Source organism: Elgaria multicarinata, chromosome 4, assembly GCF_023053635.1.
Source record: "Elgaria multicarinata webbii isolate HBS135686 ecotype San Diego chromosome 4, rElgMul1.1.pri, whole genome shotgun sequence".
NCBI classification, from domain to species: domain Eukaryota; kingdom Metazoa; phylum Chordata; class Lepidosauria; order Squamata; family Anguidae; genus Elgaria; species Elgaria multicarinata.
Genome location: NC_086174.1, coordinates 35966296 through 35984397, shown reverse-complemented (window position 1 = coordinate 35984397; position 18102 = coordinate 35966296). Strand labels below are relative to the sequence as shown.

The following is an 18102-nucleotide window of genomic DNA, read 5'->3' as shown; positions in this document are numbered from 1 at the left end:
GGGCCCAATGACAACATTAAATGCAATCATTTTATTACCGTATTTCTTCAATTCTAAGACACACTTTTCCTCCCATATAAACATCTCTAAAAATGGGGTGCGTCTTAGAATCGCAGGTGCGATTATTATTCTTAGAATCAAAGCTTTTTTTTCTGTTGGTGGTACTGAAATTAGTGTGCGTCTTACAATCGATGGTGTCTTAGAATCGATAAAATACGGTATTATCACAAGCTAATCACTAGCCACAATACACCCCAAACTACCAATATTTAGACCAAAAGTGACCTTGGCTCCTATGTGCTTCAATTCCTTAATCATGGTTAAGAGTTGAAAAATGTTACATCTGCACTGGGACTAAAAGAAACATAGCATAGGGTGACCATATGACCGAATTTGCCCGGATTTGTCCGGGTTTTTGATGGCAAATCCGGGAGGGGGAGGGGAAATACGGATATTTCCCCCCCCCCAAAGAGCAGCTCTAATGGGAATTAACAAAAATGCTTATAACTCCGTCATTTTTTAAGATAAAGACATGAATCTTGGCACAATGGTAGCTCTTAGGAAGGGCTTTAGTCATAACTAATTTGAAACAGATCCGTTCATCCATTGATTTTTTAGAATTTTTTTAAAAATTGAGATTTTAAAATTATTATTTTTAAAATCGTCATTTTTAACGTTAAAGAGATGAAACTTTGTACCATGATAGGATCTGAGTAGAGCTTTAGCCACACCAAATTTGAAACAGATCTGTTCATCCATTGATTTTTTAGGATTTTTTTAAAAATTGAGGTTTTAAAATTATTATTTTTAAAATCATCATTTTTAAAGATAAAGAGCTGAAAGTTGGCACCATGAAAGCTTTTAGGTAGAGCTTTAGCCATACCAAATTTGAAACAGATCTGGGGGCAGTAGCAAACCCTGTTAACAACAACAGCAGCTTGCAATGAGTGAAGATACAGTCAGAAAAGATATTTGAGGGAAGGGGAGAATGTAACACACAGAGTATAGCAAAAGCTTCAAAGTACAGCAAAACCTACAAAAGTAGGAGTGAGTGAAGTTAATTTCAGATACATTGAATCTCTCACTTGTTCTTTACTTCAGTGATTTTAACATTAAGATGTTATGTAGAACAGATTTGTCTTAAATGTGTGCTGTAAAATCAGACATGTGACCAAGGCTATGTTCGGGTGGGCACGCCCCCTTGGTACTGGACACGTCCCCTTGGGGGTGACCATGTTGTCCTCCTTTTTGGTTTCCAAAATATGGTCACCCTAACATAGGAAGCAAATCACTGCTGGATCAGATCGTGGCCCAGCTGGCCCAGGACTTTCTATTCTGACTGGCAGCAGAGATTTTGCATCACTAGCTATGTTAGCTACCTGATCCTGTTTTAACTGGAGATGCTAGGGCCTTTTTGACATAAAGTACATACTCTAAAACTGAGCTATTGGTTACTGATCCAGAAAGATCCACTACAGGTGAATTTAAAAGTGGCTGCAATGATGATCCACCAGTCAAGCTATTGCATCATCATGCAAAATTGCTATAGCCCTAACAAGTCAGCAAATTGCTGCAAATAAAACGTTTTGCACAGGCGAAGTGAAAACAGAATGTAGCAAGCAAAAGAGACAGCAAGAACCAGAGTTCGGCGAGACCCAAGAGATCACGTAGATCAGCTTTTCTTAAACTTTAACTATTTAGGGCACAGCTCTTTTTTCTGTATTAAAATTGGGAAGTTTAGTTTATTCTCACACTGAGAAAAAGGTGCATCATATTGATCAGATCCCAAAAACAATGAAGAGGCATCATCATTACAGCTGATGAACTGCTCACCTAATCACACCCTCCTGCATTTCAACCTTCCAATTTCTCCAGTCACTCAGGGGCAGGATACAGGCAAAGACTTTTTTGTTCTGGCAGGTCTCTGGTGAATGATCTGGACCGCCATCTGTGCCTAGTACTTTTAAAATTGTCATTTTAAATGTTTTAATATTGGAATATGTTTAATACACTTTTAACTTTTGTATATCTCTATAGGTTTTTAATGTATATGTTTTAAATTTTGTAATGCCACCTTGAGGCCCAGCATTGGGCAAAAGGCGGGATATAAATAAATATAATAATAACAAGGTGGATTTGATTTAAATCATGATTTAAATCACGATTTAAATTACTACTCAGAAAGACTCGATTTAATCATATGACTCCCCCCACCCAAAAAAAGTGCACTCTTCCTCACTATATTTTATTTAACAGAGTTACCTAAGACTCATTCTTGCTGGTATAATCTTAATATTTACAACCAGATGAGGGTTTCATTTTTAGAATAACAACTTTCAGATTAGTTTTAATCTTAGCTTCTTGTTCAGATCTATTCCACTCCCAACAATCTATTCATTGATTTTTTTTGAAACTTAGCAATTAAGAGGTAAGGGGTTGATTCTGTGTACAAAGGTTTGCAAAGGAACAATGGGATTGTGATTTATGCAGACACAAATTCAGTTTTGAGAACTGTAAAACCAAGCATCTGTGATAATATCTTCTAGATAGAAAAAATGCCCAATAATCTTACAGAAACCTCTGGAAGAGCATGACATTGTGAATGGATTAATGGAATTCATTTACCAAAAATTGTAAACATTGCATGAATATACAGCCTCATGCTACATAATTAAGAACTATTTTTTATTATTTATTTATTTATTGCATTTTTATACCGCTCAACAGCCAAAGCTCCCTGGGCAGTTCACAAAATATTTTATTTATTTTATTTTATTTAAAAACTAATCCTTATTTCATGATGAATAACCTTTGGACTATAATGTATCTTAAATAGAAAACTATCTTTAGACAGATTTCTCCTCAAAAAGCATTTTATTAAAAAAAATCCGATTTAAATAAAAAATATCTGGGGTTTTTTAAATCATTGATTTTTATCCACCCTGAATAATAATAATAATAATAATAATAATAATAATAATAATAATATACTTCCTTGGCCATGGCACTGCCTCTGGGATTCCATCATACCTGTCAGCTTGCAGCACAAACTGTATCAGAGAATCCTGGTGTGCCCTTACTCCCTCCCTTTGGATGATGTCATTGACCATATATGGAGAAAAGGAAGGGGAAACTATGCTCCAACAGACCTAGAATGCAGCCAACATCACGGCTTAGTCTTCAGCCCTTCTCCCAACATGCTTTTATGCCTGACACAGAATTTAGAAATCACCAGTGTATATCAACTTCCAGCCCTGAGAAAATATATCCTATACCAGGACCAATCCTAACAAATGTCCATCCAACCATGGTTGACTGAGGATGTTTCCAGCCAAACGCCACCAAGCCGTCCTTGGTTGCTGTTGAAAGTATCCCAGGGCCAGATTGTTTTTTATAGGGCTCTGCCCACTTTTCACACAGGATGTCACGACGCCAAATAGATTTCCTAGCATAAATTGACACTTGTGCTAAAGTTGGTATGTTCTCCGCTGCACATTGATTTGGTGGGGCGGCAAATTTCAGGACTGGATGGTTGCCCTGGTTGGCAGCAGGGATCCTGAATCAGGATAATTTCAGAAATTCAGATTAATTGGGCTGCAGATCAGACCTGAGGCTTTTGAGAGCAAATGAACATAGCACAGACTGCCATGGAAGCTGCATTGCTGTTTCTGCTGTCCATCGTCCGCTTAGATGGGCCTTCTCTGACACCTTACTACGGGTGCAATCCTATGCAAGTTGAGACACTGTTAAAGTCCAATTTGCTAAAGAGCTGATGCTAAAGACCTTAACAAAACAGGCAATTTAAAAACAAACATAGGATCTGAGCATTTGTCTTGAACTGGTGTGCACGTAAGTGCATGTGCATAAATAATATCCATTGGTACGTGAACAAAACTACTTTATACTTTCAAGTCCTAACATAATTATAATTGTACTAATCACTGCCATACATGGCACTTGTAATGATGTGCCAAATGTCTTACAATCCTTATTTCATTCATTCTCATTACCACCCCTGAAGACTAATACATTTATTGCTTTTCGTAGGCAAGAGCTCATTTCTTCAGATTCCAGAGCCCTGTTTATCCACCTATTTAACAAATGAAGAACGAGTCCAAAAAAAAAAAGGATTTGACCATTACCAGGCTGTGGTATCAGATCTTCCAGGTGTAGATCCAAATTAAAGGATTCTCTGCAAATGTCTGTTCTTTCTACATTTCGCCAGATACTTCCAATTGTAAATAATTAGCTTACGTCTGCTCTATTTCACTGTGTTAGTTCATGGTGCTTCTCAGGAAGGTGGATGCTCTGTAGCATTCTGTGATTTACTGCCCAGTTGACAAAGTCAAATGCAAAGCAGGTTTTTTAAAATTTGCCCACAACAATTTTTAAAAGGGATTTGGGGGGTAGAGAGGGAATAACTTGCAGAAGGCCTATTGCTGTCTTGGATTGAATTATGCACAGTCAGTTTGCTGTCAAGAACAAGAAATGAATGCGACCCCTCCCCCCCAGCCCCAAACTTTACTGCCAACATTTAACTCTTCAAATATTTTAAATTTTGAAAGGGCTTTAAAACCTATAACCTCTCTACAGTGTAACACTCACTAGAAAACACTGTGTTTTATATTATATTAGCTCACCTAGTCATAACTTAAATCAGTCATCACCAAACTTTTCAGGTGGGATCCATATTTAAACTAAACCAGTGACAAGGGCAACACTTTTTACATTTTTTTAAACCTTATTAGTATATTCTTCCTTCCTGCCAATGTCTGTTATCCCTTGTGTGATGCACTTGTGGCCTTTATCCACAAGCACAAGTCCAATGACTCCAGTCATTCTAAATGTGGCATCATTCCTAGAAAACCCAGGCCATGTTCCATCTCTCAGCTAGCAACAAGCTTCATGAACCAACAAGCAGCTGCTCTGCGCCTCCCTTTGCACAAGCAGGAAACAAGCCAGGAAGACACAGTTAGGCCACAGCTAGACCTAAGGTTTATCCTGGGATCATCCAGGGTTCGCCCCTGCCTGAGCACTGCATCCCCTGTGTGTCACCTAGATGAACGGGTTTGACCCCTGGACGATCCAGGGATAAACCTTAGGTCTAGCTATGGTCTATATCACAGCTTCCCGTTACATCTGAACTGGGAAATTATGCTTCACAACTTCCAAACAAGCCAGCATATTAAGACCACTTTAAACCATGGTTTCCTATCCTGGCTTATTTGGAAGCCATTAGCTATCCCAGATGCAAGAAGGAAACTACGAAGTGCGTTAACTGCAGCTTCCTGGCTTGTTTCCTCACTTGCATGAAGGGAGGAACAAAATGGCCACATGCGAGCCCATGCAACTTATCCAAGTGCAGCCCAGTGTCCATTAGACTTGACTTGTGACATTTTATAAGCATAGATTCGAGAAACGTGGCCCTTGAACAACAGGGAATTCAAAGTCAGCAACTGGATTAAAATATTATGGAAAGCTTTACTATCCCGCAGTGGGCCTATTCAGACGACACTCAGGGACTGTGGTTACTGTGAAACTGTGGTTCTCTGGGGTTAGCACTAACCACAAGCTGTGCTGTCGCACACAACACTTTTAAGCCATGGTTAGAGCCGCTAACCCTGCTGCACATGGTCCGACTAGAATTAGTGAGTCAGCAGGGTTTAGCAAAACGCATTGCACAAGACACCCTAAACCCAGCTGCTTAACCAAAAGCTTTAACCAACAAGGGTTTAAAGTGTCTTCTGAACAAGCCATTTGAAAAACAAAACAAAACACTGAGTTAAGCCGTCCATAGAACTTGCCATCTCACCAAGGGTGACTGCGGATATCAATATACAGCTGGAGAAAAGCACTTCCACAAATTCAGCTTAGAATGCAACTTCATTAGATGCATATCCAGCTCTGCTGCCTGTACTGCATTCTCCTCTAGACTTGTCTGGTTTGTTCTTGTCTCCAGGGTTAATATTTCTTATGCTCCTTCTTCTAGTGAGGAACAGAGAGGAGAATCAGAAGGAAGCTGATTCCTGCTGATTTCCTAACCATTTACAAGGAATCAAATCCTTGTGACAACTAGTTATAATCTTAACATAAGAACGTATGAAGAGCCATGCTGGATCAGACCAAGGGTCCAGCTAGTCCAGCATCCTGTACACATAGTGGCCAACCAGCTGTTGACGAGGAACCCACAAGCCAAGCAGGACACGAGTCCACCCGCCCATTTTCCTCAGCACTCTTAATAAACAATTTTTTAAAAAAGAGTAATTTAATACAATCATGGAAATGCTTTGAAGTGTACCTGGTAGGAGCTGTTGGATAAATGACTTTTATATGTTGGAAAGACAAATCCTGATTCAAAACTTGCTTGATCCAGTCTTTTACTCCTTGGCCGGTATCACCTGAATAATACAGAAAGATACCATCTGCATTAGATATCTATGCAATGCCAAACACTAGGCCTAGATAAATTACATGTCCAAGACAGACAGAAACTGAGCAACATCTGGAAATACAAGCTCAACCAAGCAGGATTTAGCAGATTTCAGGACAACCAAGTAGCACTTAATATCTCTCCGTTAAGCACAAAATGATTATGGTCTACCATTTTGTTAAATGATCTAAAAGTCATGCAACTAATTCCATAAACTTGTAAAACCAATGCTCCTCTTCTATAAATAACTTTACTAACCACATTGAGTACATTGGAAAAGAACATAAACAAAAAAGAGTAAGTTAGAAAGCCTAAAAATTGCTCAGATACTTGAAACTTCTCATTTTACAATCTGCCATTTAAGAACAGATGTGAAAGGAGAAAGGCTGGCCCACAGCAACCTGGTAGAGGACACAATTTGTATGCAAAAGGACCCAGGTTCAATTCCGGTTCTGTCCAGGTAGAGGTGAGAAAGACTCCAGTCTGAAACTCAATCAGTGTAGACCATCCTTCCCCAACCTGATGCCCTTCAGGTCCAGCCAGAAAGGCTAATGGTCAGGAATGCTGGGAGTTGTAGTTTAAAGCATCTGGAGGGTAACAGGTTGGGAAATGCTGGTGAAGACAATGCTGACCTAGATGGACAAATGGTCCAACAGTATAATGGCCTGCCGGAGGAGATTTGTCAACTTAACACTCCTTCTGAGTGTTAAAAACTCAGTGTTAAAGACTAGCTATAAAGACTAGTCTTTTCTGGCAGGCCTACCCAGATGAATTCTAAACCTAAGAATTTTAAGATGCCCCAATTATTATTTAAATATTGTTTTGGTTTTATATGCTCTTTTAATTAGTTTTATGTGTTTGCTTTATATTGTATTGTTGTATTAATGTTGTTCCCCACCTCAATCCAAAGGGAGAGGCAGGTAAGAAATAAGTAAATAAATGTAATAAATAAATAAATAAATAAATAAATAAATAAATCTTTTTCTTCCATTTCTTATGTGTGAGGCAGGCCAAGCCTCAAAGCACATAGACGAAAACTTCCAAATGCAGATCCCCTAGCATATAGTATGAGGTCCTCCTATCAGGCTTGCCTATCCACTAATTATTATCCTTTATTTATTATTTATTTAGAATATTTATATACCGCTCCCCATTGAAAAATTTCGGAGCGGTGTACAAGGTAAAATGAAAATAAAAACAGAATAAAACAGTTAAAACAAAATTTAAAAAGAAGCAAAAACAGAAATCCAAGGCTGCATGTTAAAGAAAGGCTTCTTGGAATAAAGATGTTTTCAGGAGGCGCCGAAAGGAGTACAAGGTTGGCGCCTGCCTGACCTCCAGAGGCAGGGAATTCCACAGGAGGGGCGCCACCACGCTGAAGGCTCTTCCCCTGGTGGATTCCAATCGGAGGATGGGTCTAGGTGGAACCACCAGGAGCAGGCCCTCGGATGACCTCAGTGACCGGGCAGGTTGGTAAGGGAGAAGGCGCTCTCTCAGGTATCCCGGTCCCAAGTTGTTTAGGGCTTTATGCAAGTTAGGCTGCCATCCTAAAACACAGTAAAGCCCACCGGACCAAGTGAGACTTGCTTCCAAATAAGCATACAAAACATTGATGATTCTTTTTCCCCCTTTATAGTAAAGGGTGACATACTCCTTAGTTGATATAAGCTGGTGAGAGCAATCATGATTCGGTTGGCCAGATCCTGCCGAGATTCTGTGGCCATACATTCTCTTGCCCTCTCTCCTCACTTGCTGTAGCACCCAGGGCACTGGGAGAGACAATGGCCTGTAGCCACCACACTTTGTGAATATGGCAAGGGTCTCCCATCTTTTGGACCCATGGGCACATTTGGGAATTTGAGATACTGCTGTAGGCTCCACCACAACATGCCTAATCAGTGGATCACAGCTTTGGTGTCTAACTTTCATATCTATGTGTCAGGGATAGTTGCAGGGTCTTATAGATTTTAGCTAAGATTTAGTTGGAAGGGCTTGGACCTATTCAGCCTCTGGGATCTTAGAATCTGTGTGAGTTTATCTCTGTTGGTGTTCTCAGAGCACAGCCAGGGGGAGTTACACTATTCTTTATAACACTTTCAACATTTGAACGAGTGGCATATTGGTGCCACCTCCAAATGGATACTTACGTATTTGGATATTTGGTCCACTTTTGTTGAAGCCATGTATAATTGCTAGAAAGGTGTATCCATTTCATAAAAATCCATGCATATATATTTAAAAAATGGGGAAGAAAAAAAATCAGTGCCTGCACGCATCACAGGAGCCATTGGAGATACCCATGGATGCTATGGTGCCTGGAGGTGCCCCATTGGGAACCTTTGAAATAAGGTCTCGCACTCCTGGAGCTCAGCAGCAGCAGCAGCTGTTGTCTCTGGATCAGGAACTGGCAACTATAGCCATTTCATGAAAAATGATCCCTTGTAAACACGAGTTTACAGTAGGGTGGTAAAACCATTTTAAACAACCTTACAGTCCAATAACTCCAATGAGTTTCACACATAAAAGAAAAAAAAGTTATTTAAAACCACATAAAAACTGGCTTTGATCTAGCTCACCTAGTCAAAAACCACAAATTAAATAGCTGTACGAGAATAGCACCTGCCGAGAAATAACAATCTCAGCATGCCTGTGGTCAGATAAACAAGCTAGCCCTAAGGTAATTAAAATGGGATAGGCATTAAAGTACCCGAAGGCTGTGAACATATACCTGTCCATGCTACAACTAAAAGTCCATGGAAACTGGGCCTAATGTGCTACTGCTCTTTGGTATTGCCTCTCATCATCACTATCATCATTTAGGCAGTGGACACTAAGGCAAAACAACATACCAGTCCACATTAAGGAACCCCCTCTGATCTTCCATTAAAACCTAACTTCCAGAACTAGTAAATTTTTGTGAACCACCCAGAGAACTTCGGCTATTGGGCGGTATAAAAAGTAATAAATAAATAAATAAATAAGATATAAAAATACCCTTATACTTCAAATGAAAACGTATCAAAAATGAAAGGCTGCATAGTACTCAAACCACTAGCAGAATCCTGACTTTTCCCCTCTCCTGCAGGATATATTATTTGTCTATACTTAGAGTAGACCTATTGAAATAAATGGAACTTAAATTAGTACTGGATCTACTCTACAGAAGAAGTGCCATGTGGATCAGACCAAGGGTCCATCTAGTCCAGCACTCTGTTCACACAGTGGCCAACCAGCCATCGGCCAGGGATGAACAAGCAGGACATGGTGCAACAGCACCCTCCCACCCATGTTCCCTAGCATCTGGTACACATAGGCTTACTGCCTCGAATGCTGGAGATAGCACACAACCATCAGGGCTAGTAGCCATTGATAGCCTTTGCCTCCAGGAATTTATCCAACCCCCTTTTAAAGCCATCCAAATTGGTGGCCATCGCTACATCTTGTGGTAGTGAGTTCCATAATTTAACTATGCGCTGTGTGAAGAAGTACTTCCTTTTATTTGTTCTGGATCTCCCACCAATAAGCTTCATGGGATAACCCCGGGTTCTACTATTTTGAGAGAGAGAGAAAAAGGTCTTCCTTTCCACATTCTCCATACCATGCATAATTTTGTACACCTCTATCATATCTCTCCTTAGCCTCCTTTTTTCAAAGCTAAACAATCCTCTAACTAGTATTAATATTAGATACAATCCAGTAATTAGGTAAAAAAGATTGCATTCCATTCATACAAATGTGTCTGGTAGTCCCGAATGATTTTCTAAGGTTACAGATGTATATGGGAGTATTTCCCAGATTCTGCAATTAGCAACCCATCACAAGTTGCTGTATGATGAGGACTTGAATAAATAAATGTCTAGCCTCTGACAAACTAATTGAATAAGTTCTCAAAATTTAAAAATTTTCAAAATTGGCACATGGATGGTGGTGCACAGATACATCAACTGCATAAATTATCACCAGTGAAGCCTCAGGCACTATCCGATAGGTGCTTATGACATTCAAACAGCTGTATATTGCTCAGCACTAATAAAGGGCTAGTTGAAGAGAGTCAGATTTTTCCAGCCACAAAACATTGCAGGTTTACACAAGCAGAGCTTATTTCAATATACTCTAGTACAATATCATGTGCAGAAATGCTTAATGTGAGTTACCACTGTCTACACAGTACAGCCATTCCCATGATCCTGGAAGCTTGTAAAAGGTCAGCTGCAAATGTGGAAATGACTGCAGAGTTCCCTTCACAGATAGGAGGCTCACATTTATGCTCCCCCCCCCCCCAATACACCCATCTATCGGGTGGAGGAATATATAAGACAAAGTGAACAGGGCTCATTTGTGTGAACTGGCCCAGATATGAGGGGAGTGTTTAGAAAAGTCATTATCCCTGCTGCTTGTCATAGGTGGATGAACAAACCTTCCACCGATAAAATTCCATTCTTTAAACAAACTATTAAAGGCAGAGAGAGCCTATCTGTCTGTCCTTTTTTTAAAAACAAACTTTTTTTTGCATCTGGTCCTCCTATAGACAATACACAATGGTAGGACTTAATCTTTGTTAAGGCTCAGGCCTAAAACCAGTCAGTGGTGTAGCTGGGGTTGGACCATTGTAAGGCCAGTAGCACAAAGGGCCCTCAAATGACCATGTAGAGAGTGACAGGTGATGAACGTAGCAAAAGCAAATTCCATTTTATTCCTGTAGTCATTATGATACTATGATTTAAGTGAATTTAAAAAGCAATACTGTTCGTGATCAGAGTATTGTTGTTCTTTAATCAGCAACAGGCAACGATAACATATCAGGAATATTAGCTGTAATGCATGAAATGGCAGCTGTGTGGGGAGCAGAGAAATGTTAGTTGTGTATTTCACAACTGAAACCACACAGTAGAGAACCAGTGTACTGTAGTCTAGAGGTTAGTGTTGGACTGGGGCTCTGGAGATCCAATTTCAAGTCCCATTGGCCATGAAGTTCATCAGGTGACTTTGGGCCAGTCTTTGATTCTCAGACTAACTACCTTACATGGGTGTTGTGAGGGTAAAATAGATAGGAGAAGGACCATATAAGACACCTTGGGTTCCTTTCAAGAGAAAAAAAAAGCAGGGGAAATGAAATAACAAATACATGTGGCAGTCTAAACCCCACCCCCATAAGATCATTATGTCCAGGGTCTAAAATGACCAAGCTGCACCACTGAACAAAGTTTTTAAATGGGTACAAACCAATTAAATTGGTTCGACAGCTTTAAAAGGGCACAATTTAACCATAAGGGGCTAAGCTAGCCTTCCCCAACCTGGTGCCTTCCTGATATGTTTGACTACAGCCCCCACAGGGGAATTGTAGTCAAACACAATGACGTGCAATGAATTGTATTTGATTCAGCAATGAGTAACCAGTGAGTGTGACCAGCAATACACCTGGGATTAGGACATCTAGGATTATAAAGTTATTTGGAATTATGAGGCAGGCTGAAGCCAGAACTACTACTACTACGATACTACTACTACCTCCTCCTCCTCCTCCTCCTCCTTCTTCTTCTATCAACTCCCTGCATGAAGAACAATCCCCCCACGCCCAGGAAGTCTCCCCTTTTGTGGATAACTCTTGTTCGGGGAAATGTCACTGTTAGCGGCAGTGGAGGCTGCTGGCTCCGATTTCATTGCGAATCCATTCTGTGGTTCAGTCAGAACCAGCCAGAACTCCAAAGTTGCTATCCAAGTTGCTGAAACCCACCCACAAACAGGTTCAGCATCTTGGATAGCTCCTTCAGAGTTGCCCGCTGGCTTTGACAGAGTGAATTCACAGCCGTTAGTTACACAACTAACTAACTTTTTTGCCAAATAGCAAAAAAGTCGGAGCCACCAGCCTCCACTGACTCGCAGCCCTTTCTCTCCCGGACAAGCCAGCCCAGGTTGGCGCGCTGGAGCCCCCGGCAGACGGGTGTGGGGTTGGAAGCATCCACCTGAGCCGTGGAGAAAGAGGACAGACGCCGTGTGTCTCCCTGCCGGGGCCGCCACCCTGCTCCTCTGCAGCGCCGCTTGGCCCGCCGCCGCCATGCCGGCTGCTTCCTCCGGGGGAAAAGCAAAAGAGGCGGCCGCAACCCACAGCGCAGCCGCACCGATGGGAGCGCAGGCGCGGTCTGCGCGCGTTGCTCTACGACCGGGCGGGAGCAGATAGAAGGAGGCCGCGAGGCGGAGTACAAGCCGCGCAAAGCTGTGGGTTTGAAGGCGCTTCGGTCTGCGGGGGATGGCACCCTCGGAGGCCAAGGAAAGCAAGAGGGGGAAGCGCTTCAGTTCTGGTCAAGAAGATGCCTCCCGACAGCCTTCTCCCAAACGGGTGCGCTCCGGAGGCGTTGGACTGCAGCACCCAGCCAGGACGCCCCAAATTCGTTTGCATTACAATCGGGAGCAATATCTTGTGTTGGGAAAATTCATCCTTCTCCCGGCCCCCAGCTACTGTGAGGTTAGCAACTAAGGTCAGCGTGAGCAGGGGCCTCTGTGAGGAGGGGGGGCTGGCAGATGACGTGTTAGCATCCCTGCTACTAAAAAAATATATGCCGCTGCTGCATCCCTCTGAGCCCTGGGCCCACTACACCAACGTGCATAAGAACAGCTCTGCTAGATCAGACCAAAAGCCGACCTTGTCCAGCGTTCTGTTCCCACAGTGGCCCACCAGGTGCAGTAATAGACAGCTCTCATGCAAACCCAAAAGCCCTCTTTCCCCTAGCCTATGGATGGAGCCAAATATATTTTTATGGCAGGGGTAAGCCAGCTGCCTGCAAGTTCCCGTTCTCTGCTGGATAGAAGTTCCCATTCTCTACATTGGTCTCCCCATTGTCAGGATGTTCTTCCTGGGACACAGATAGTGCAACCTCCCAGTGCCCTGTTTACTCTGTCCTCATCCGTCAAACAGAAGTCTCCCTTCTGCTCTCCGGTTCCCAGGGCAACTCTGGGCCTGCATTTTGTGGGAGCGTTTTTGAACAGTTATGCAACGGTGAAAACAATCTTACTATGAATAACAGGCAGTAAGAACGAAGAGGGAGAAGCCGCCACCCAGCCACCCTCCCACCACCTCAAAATCTGTGGGATTTAGCCATATATAAGATGATCTCTAGGAGTGATACTATGACACTCATGTCCTGCTTGCAGGCTTCCCATGGGCCTCTGGCTGGACACTGGAAACAGAATACTGGACCGGGCAGGCTTTTGGTTGGAACCAGCGGGTCTCTCCTTATGTTTTTAAGGGTCTACTCAAACGTTTGCTACCTTCCAAAAAGAATAGCTCAAACTAAGGCGGTAGTCCTAAGCACACTGACTAGAGAGTACATCTTATTGAACCAGGCCTGGTGTCCTTACCAGCAAGGTGGGGCAAATGCTATCGCCTATGGACTCCAAAGGGTTCCCGGCACCTGGCACTGGTCTTTTTTAGTTTTTTAAACCATGTTTTTACAGGCTGGCATTTAAAGAGAAGCACAGATGCTACAGATGCCATCACTGGTCCCTGTCCACCTCACTGCCCAACACTCTGTACTCTGGCAAGCCTCCCACCCCCCAAAGGAAGGGCACCTGGGTGGTACAACAGCTGGCACTATCCCTGCACTGAATTCATTGGGGCTTACTTCTGATTAAGGGCACAATCCTATGCAAGTTTAGACAGAAAAAATGTCCTACAATTCCCAGCATTACCCAGCCAGCAGTTCAGAAATACTCTGAACACGCACAGTTTTGCATTTTAAGCTCACTTAAGTCATAGCACCATCAGGACTACAGGAGTAAAATGGATTTTGCTTCTGCTGTCCTGATGCGCTGGCCATCACCTGCTGCTTTCTGGGCGGTTAATCCCCAGGGCTACAGGGCCCTGACCTTAGCCCCAAGGTCCAACCCCAGCTGCACCACTGTGCCTTCTTGACAGTGTTGCCAATTGCCAGATCTCAGACTCATTGGTTGCACTGGACACTGTTGGCTCCAGTGTCTGTGGGGTGGTGAATCCACTCCAGGTTTCAGTCAGAACTCCAAAGGAGCTATCCAATGTGAAAAGGACCTTGGATAGCTCCTTCAGAGTTCTAATTGAAACCCGGAGTGAATTTACCACCCCACAGACATCGGAGCCAACAACCTGCACTTTAGGTTTCTCTACGTGTAACGGTGAGAGCCGTGGAGCGGGATGGATACCATCTTGCCTTTGAATCGGGCAATGATACATCTTGGATGGATCCTGTGCTGCACGGGTGTTTTCACATGCCATGTCCCCAGATCCTATCCATACATCTTCCTCCTGTTTTCTACCTTGATTTTCTTAGTTTTGCTAACACCTTCCTTGGCAACTAACAGAGCCTCCTGCACGAAGGCCACTGCTCACTTTGGGATCACTACTGCAGTTTGTAGGAGGCATTTTAATTCCCTACATATGTGGATTGGTTCAGAAAGCGCATGTGAAGTAAGCAATTGTCCAGCATATCCCCCTCCCATTTTATACTGCTGTGGTCTCATGTTTATGGCTTCCACATTTTGCCATTTATTTGTCCAAAGTGGGGGTGGGGATGTATTTTCCTTCACAGTTTTATGTTCTGCCATAATAGCAGTCCCCCCCCCGACCCACCCTCCACCCTTCATTTTTCATCACTTATTAGCTCAGCTCCCCAGCTGCAAAGCACCACTCCCCTAGCATGAACTACAGAGGCATAATTCTGACAAGTTTACATTGGCCCCAATTGACGGCATTTCGTATGGGTGAACGGGTATCTTGTTCGCATTTCCCGTGCAATATGCTTATTTTGTGTGACAGCGTCTGTCTGCACAGTGCCGGGAATACTGCAAATGTGGCATTTTTTGGAAGGTAAAAATGATGTGTGGGACAGCTTACGTAGAGTTAAAAAAAGATGGTTGAAAAGAAAAGAGGGAAATAAAACATGTTAGCTGAAGCATCACGTTCCTAGCCAACACCAGGAGTGACGTACTTTACATAGAGAAATACTTCACATGAACTTTTCGATGGTGAGTTTAATTACTTTTATATCCCTCGGTTGGAAAACTCAGAGTGCTATACGCCAGGGCTGTCCCATTTTATGCTTACAACATCCCTGAGAGGTAGTTTAAGTTGAGAGGAGATGACTTGCCCACAACCAGGAATGGATAGGTGGGCTTACATGCATGGATGTGTATGTGAAAAGGGCTCCACCGTGCAAGTGGGACCCCTGCTTGTCCTAGGTTCCCAATTGCACGAAGAAACTAAATCAGGGTTGTTGAACCACTTTCAGCCCAAGGGCCAAATTCCAGTTTAGAGAAGCTCTTGAGTGCTGCATTGCAGTGGTGGGTGAAGCCAAAGGCAGAAAGGGCGGGGCTAAAATAGCAAAAAACAAAAACAAAACATGTCCCAGCATTTTTTAGTTTAAAACCCCGACTGCCAATTAGGAGGGACGTGTCAACCTTTCAAAATGGAGGGGGAAATGAACAAAAGATGGGAGATCTCAAAACAACTAATGGCTGGGAAAAAGGAGATGGGGTTACGAAAAGGGCGTGTGGCCTTCTGGGCAAACACGGGGTTGGATCTGGTCCCCGGGACTAAGGTCCTTCACCCCTGATGTAAAATCTACTAGGAGCGGGATTTGGGTTGATACAAAGACTAGTTATTTCATTGCCTAGTCATTTCCACTTTAAACCCATATATAGTTTTTGAAAATGTAATAATCAAGATAGACTGATGGAAAAAACAAATCCTGTCCAATCACTGCCATTTTAGCAATGTGGTCAATGGGGCAGGTTTTTTGAAAATCATTAAAAAAAGTCATTATTTATTTATTTATTTATTTATTACATTTTTATACCGCCCAATAGCCGAAGCTCTCTGGGCGGTTCACAAAAATTAAAACCACAGTAAAACACCCAACAGTTTAAAACACAATTACGAAATACAGTATAAAAAGCGCAACCAGGATAAAACCACACAGCAAAGTTGATATAGGATTAAAATATATATATTTCATTATATAGCGTAAGAACATAAGAAGAGCCAGGCTGGATCAGACCAAGGGTCTGTCTAGTCCAGCACTCTGTTCAGACAGTGGCCAACCTGCTGCCCATGGGAAACCCACATGTAGGACATGAGTGCAACAGAACCCTCCCACCCATGCTCCCCAGCAGCTGGTGCACACAGGCTTACTGCCTCAGATACTGGAGGTAGCACATAGCCATCAGGGCATTATAATACTTTTTCCTTTTAAGTGGTGTTTTCATAATACTTGAAGATATTTAAAAGATCAATTAAAAATTAAACCGGCAAATTGATACAGTGCCAACCACCTCAAAGGTGATAGTGAATGTCAGCTGAGTATAGAATAGCTGCTTAGGTGAATTGGGCCTTCTCTTTGCCAACTCACAATACTTCTGCCATGTCCACTGGTGAATATTGCATGGGAAGTCAATTGCAATTCTGTTTGTAGCTTACAGCAGAAGAGTAATGATTATTAGCACTAAGAGACATCCATTTGGAAGCAGCCTCAGTCGAGAAAATTATACCTCACACACACTATAAAGAAAGATTATTTATGTGGTCTATTTATATGATCTGTATTATTATTTATTCAATTTATAGCCTACCTATATACAGAAGACCCAAGGCAGCATTTATTGTATAGTGCATTTATAGTGATGCTATACCAGGGAAGGGCAACCTCCGGCCCATGCTGGGGCCCAATTTGGCCCATGAAGGGTTGAGTTGTAGGGTGCAGCATGTCAGGGGCCATGCCTAGGGGTGCCAGCGAGTATAGGTTCACATGGACAGGATAGGCACAATGTGCCCATCTCTGACAGCTTTGTTAATTTGCTTGAGGGTTTTGCTGTATCAAACTAAGAACTATTCCAACCCGTGCAAAGCTGGGTCCGTTTGCAAGTTCATTAATAAAGTGCCATGCAAATGAATCCATCGTACTCACAATTAGGTGATTTAGGCTGCAGTCCTGTGCCCACTTGGGAGCAAATCCCTCTGATCTCAATGTCACTAACTTCCAATAAGTACACATAATAGTGCACAGGTGGTACGATTGTATCCTTAGAGAAACCTTCCCCAACCTGGTGCCTTCCAGAAGTTTTGTACTGCAACACCCATCAGCCCCAGTCTGCATGGACAATGGTTGGGGATGATGGGAGTTGTAATAAAAAATACCTGGAGGGTCCCAGGTTAGGGAAGAATGCCTTGCTTGCTGGCTGGAGAATGCTGGGAGTTGTAGGACTCTTTTCTGTCTAAACACACATAGAATTGCATCCTTCAAGTTTGCAGTACTACAAGGAGAAACTGGGGTCAGTCAATTCTGACTGCCTCCATTCCTGCAGCTTAAGTTGAGAAGGGACCATCTCTTGGGTAAGATTTAGAGTCTGCCTTCACGGCACCGCTTTAGTCCCGCTCTGCCGCTAAACCCCACGGTTTCGCAGGTGCGGTGTGGCGGTGTGTTATCCAGATTGCTGGAGAGAGCACAGGGTTTTCAGGCGGTCATCCGGGTAACGCCCACTCCCCCACCCTCTTCAGCTTCCAGTGACCAATCAGCTGTTGCCATCTGCCCCATTCTGTCCCCGGCTCCATGTTGGAGCGAGGTCAGATGGTGGAAGGGTCGTGGTGACCTTGCTCTGAAGAAAAAGCCAGGGTAAATCCCAGATTTCTCTACTGCTCATTTTCGTCT

At 42.8% G+C, this 18102-nt stretch overlaps 1 protein-coding gene across 1 annotated transcript in view; it reads right to left on the bottom strand.

Moving 5' to 3' along the window:
- The window catches only part of LYPLAL1 (lysophospholipase like 1), a 32766-nt gene extending 20272 nt beyond the window's left edge, over window positions 1–12494 (bottom strand). Inside the window, exons 1-2 of the mRNA XM_063125581.1 lie at window positions 12394–12494; window positions 6299–6398 (exon numbers count right to left, since the gene is read on the bottom strand). Coding sequence (XP_062981651.1) covers window positions 6299–6398; window positions 12394–12487 — 194 coding nt within the window. The 5' untranslated portion in view covers window positions 12488–12494. The remainder of the gene's footprint in view (window positions 1–6298; window positions 6399–12393) is intronic.
- Between the last annotated feature and the right edge of the window lie 5608 nt (window positions 12495–18102).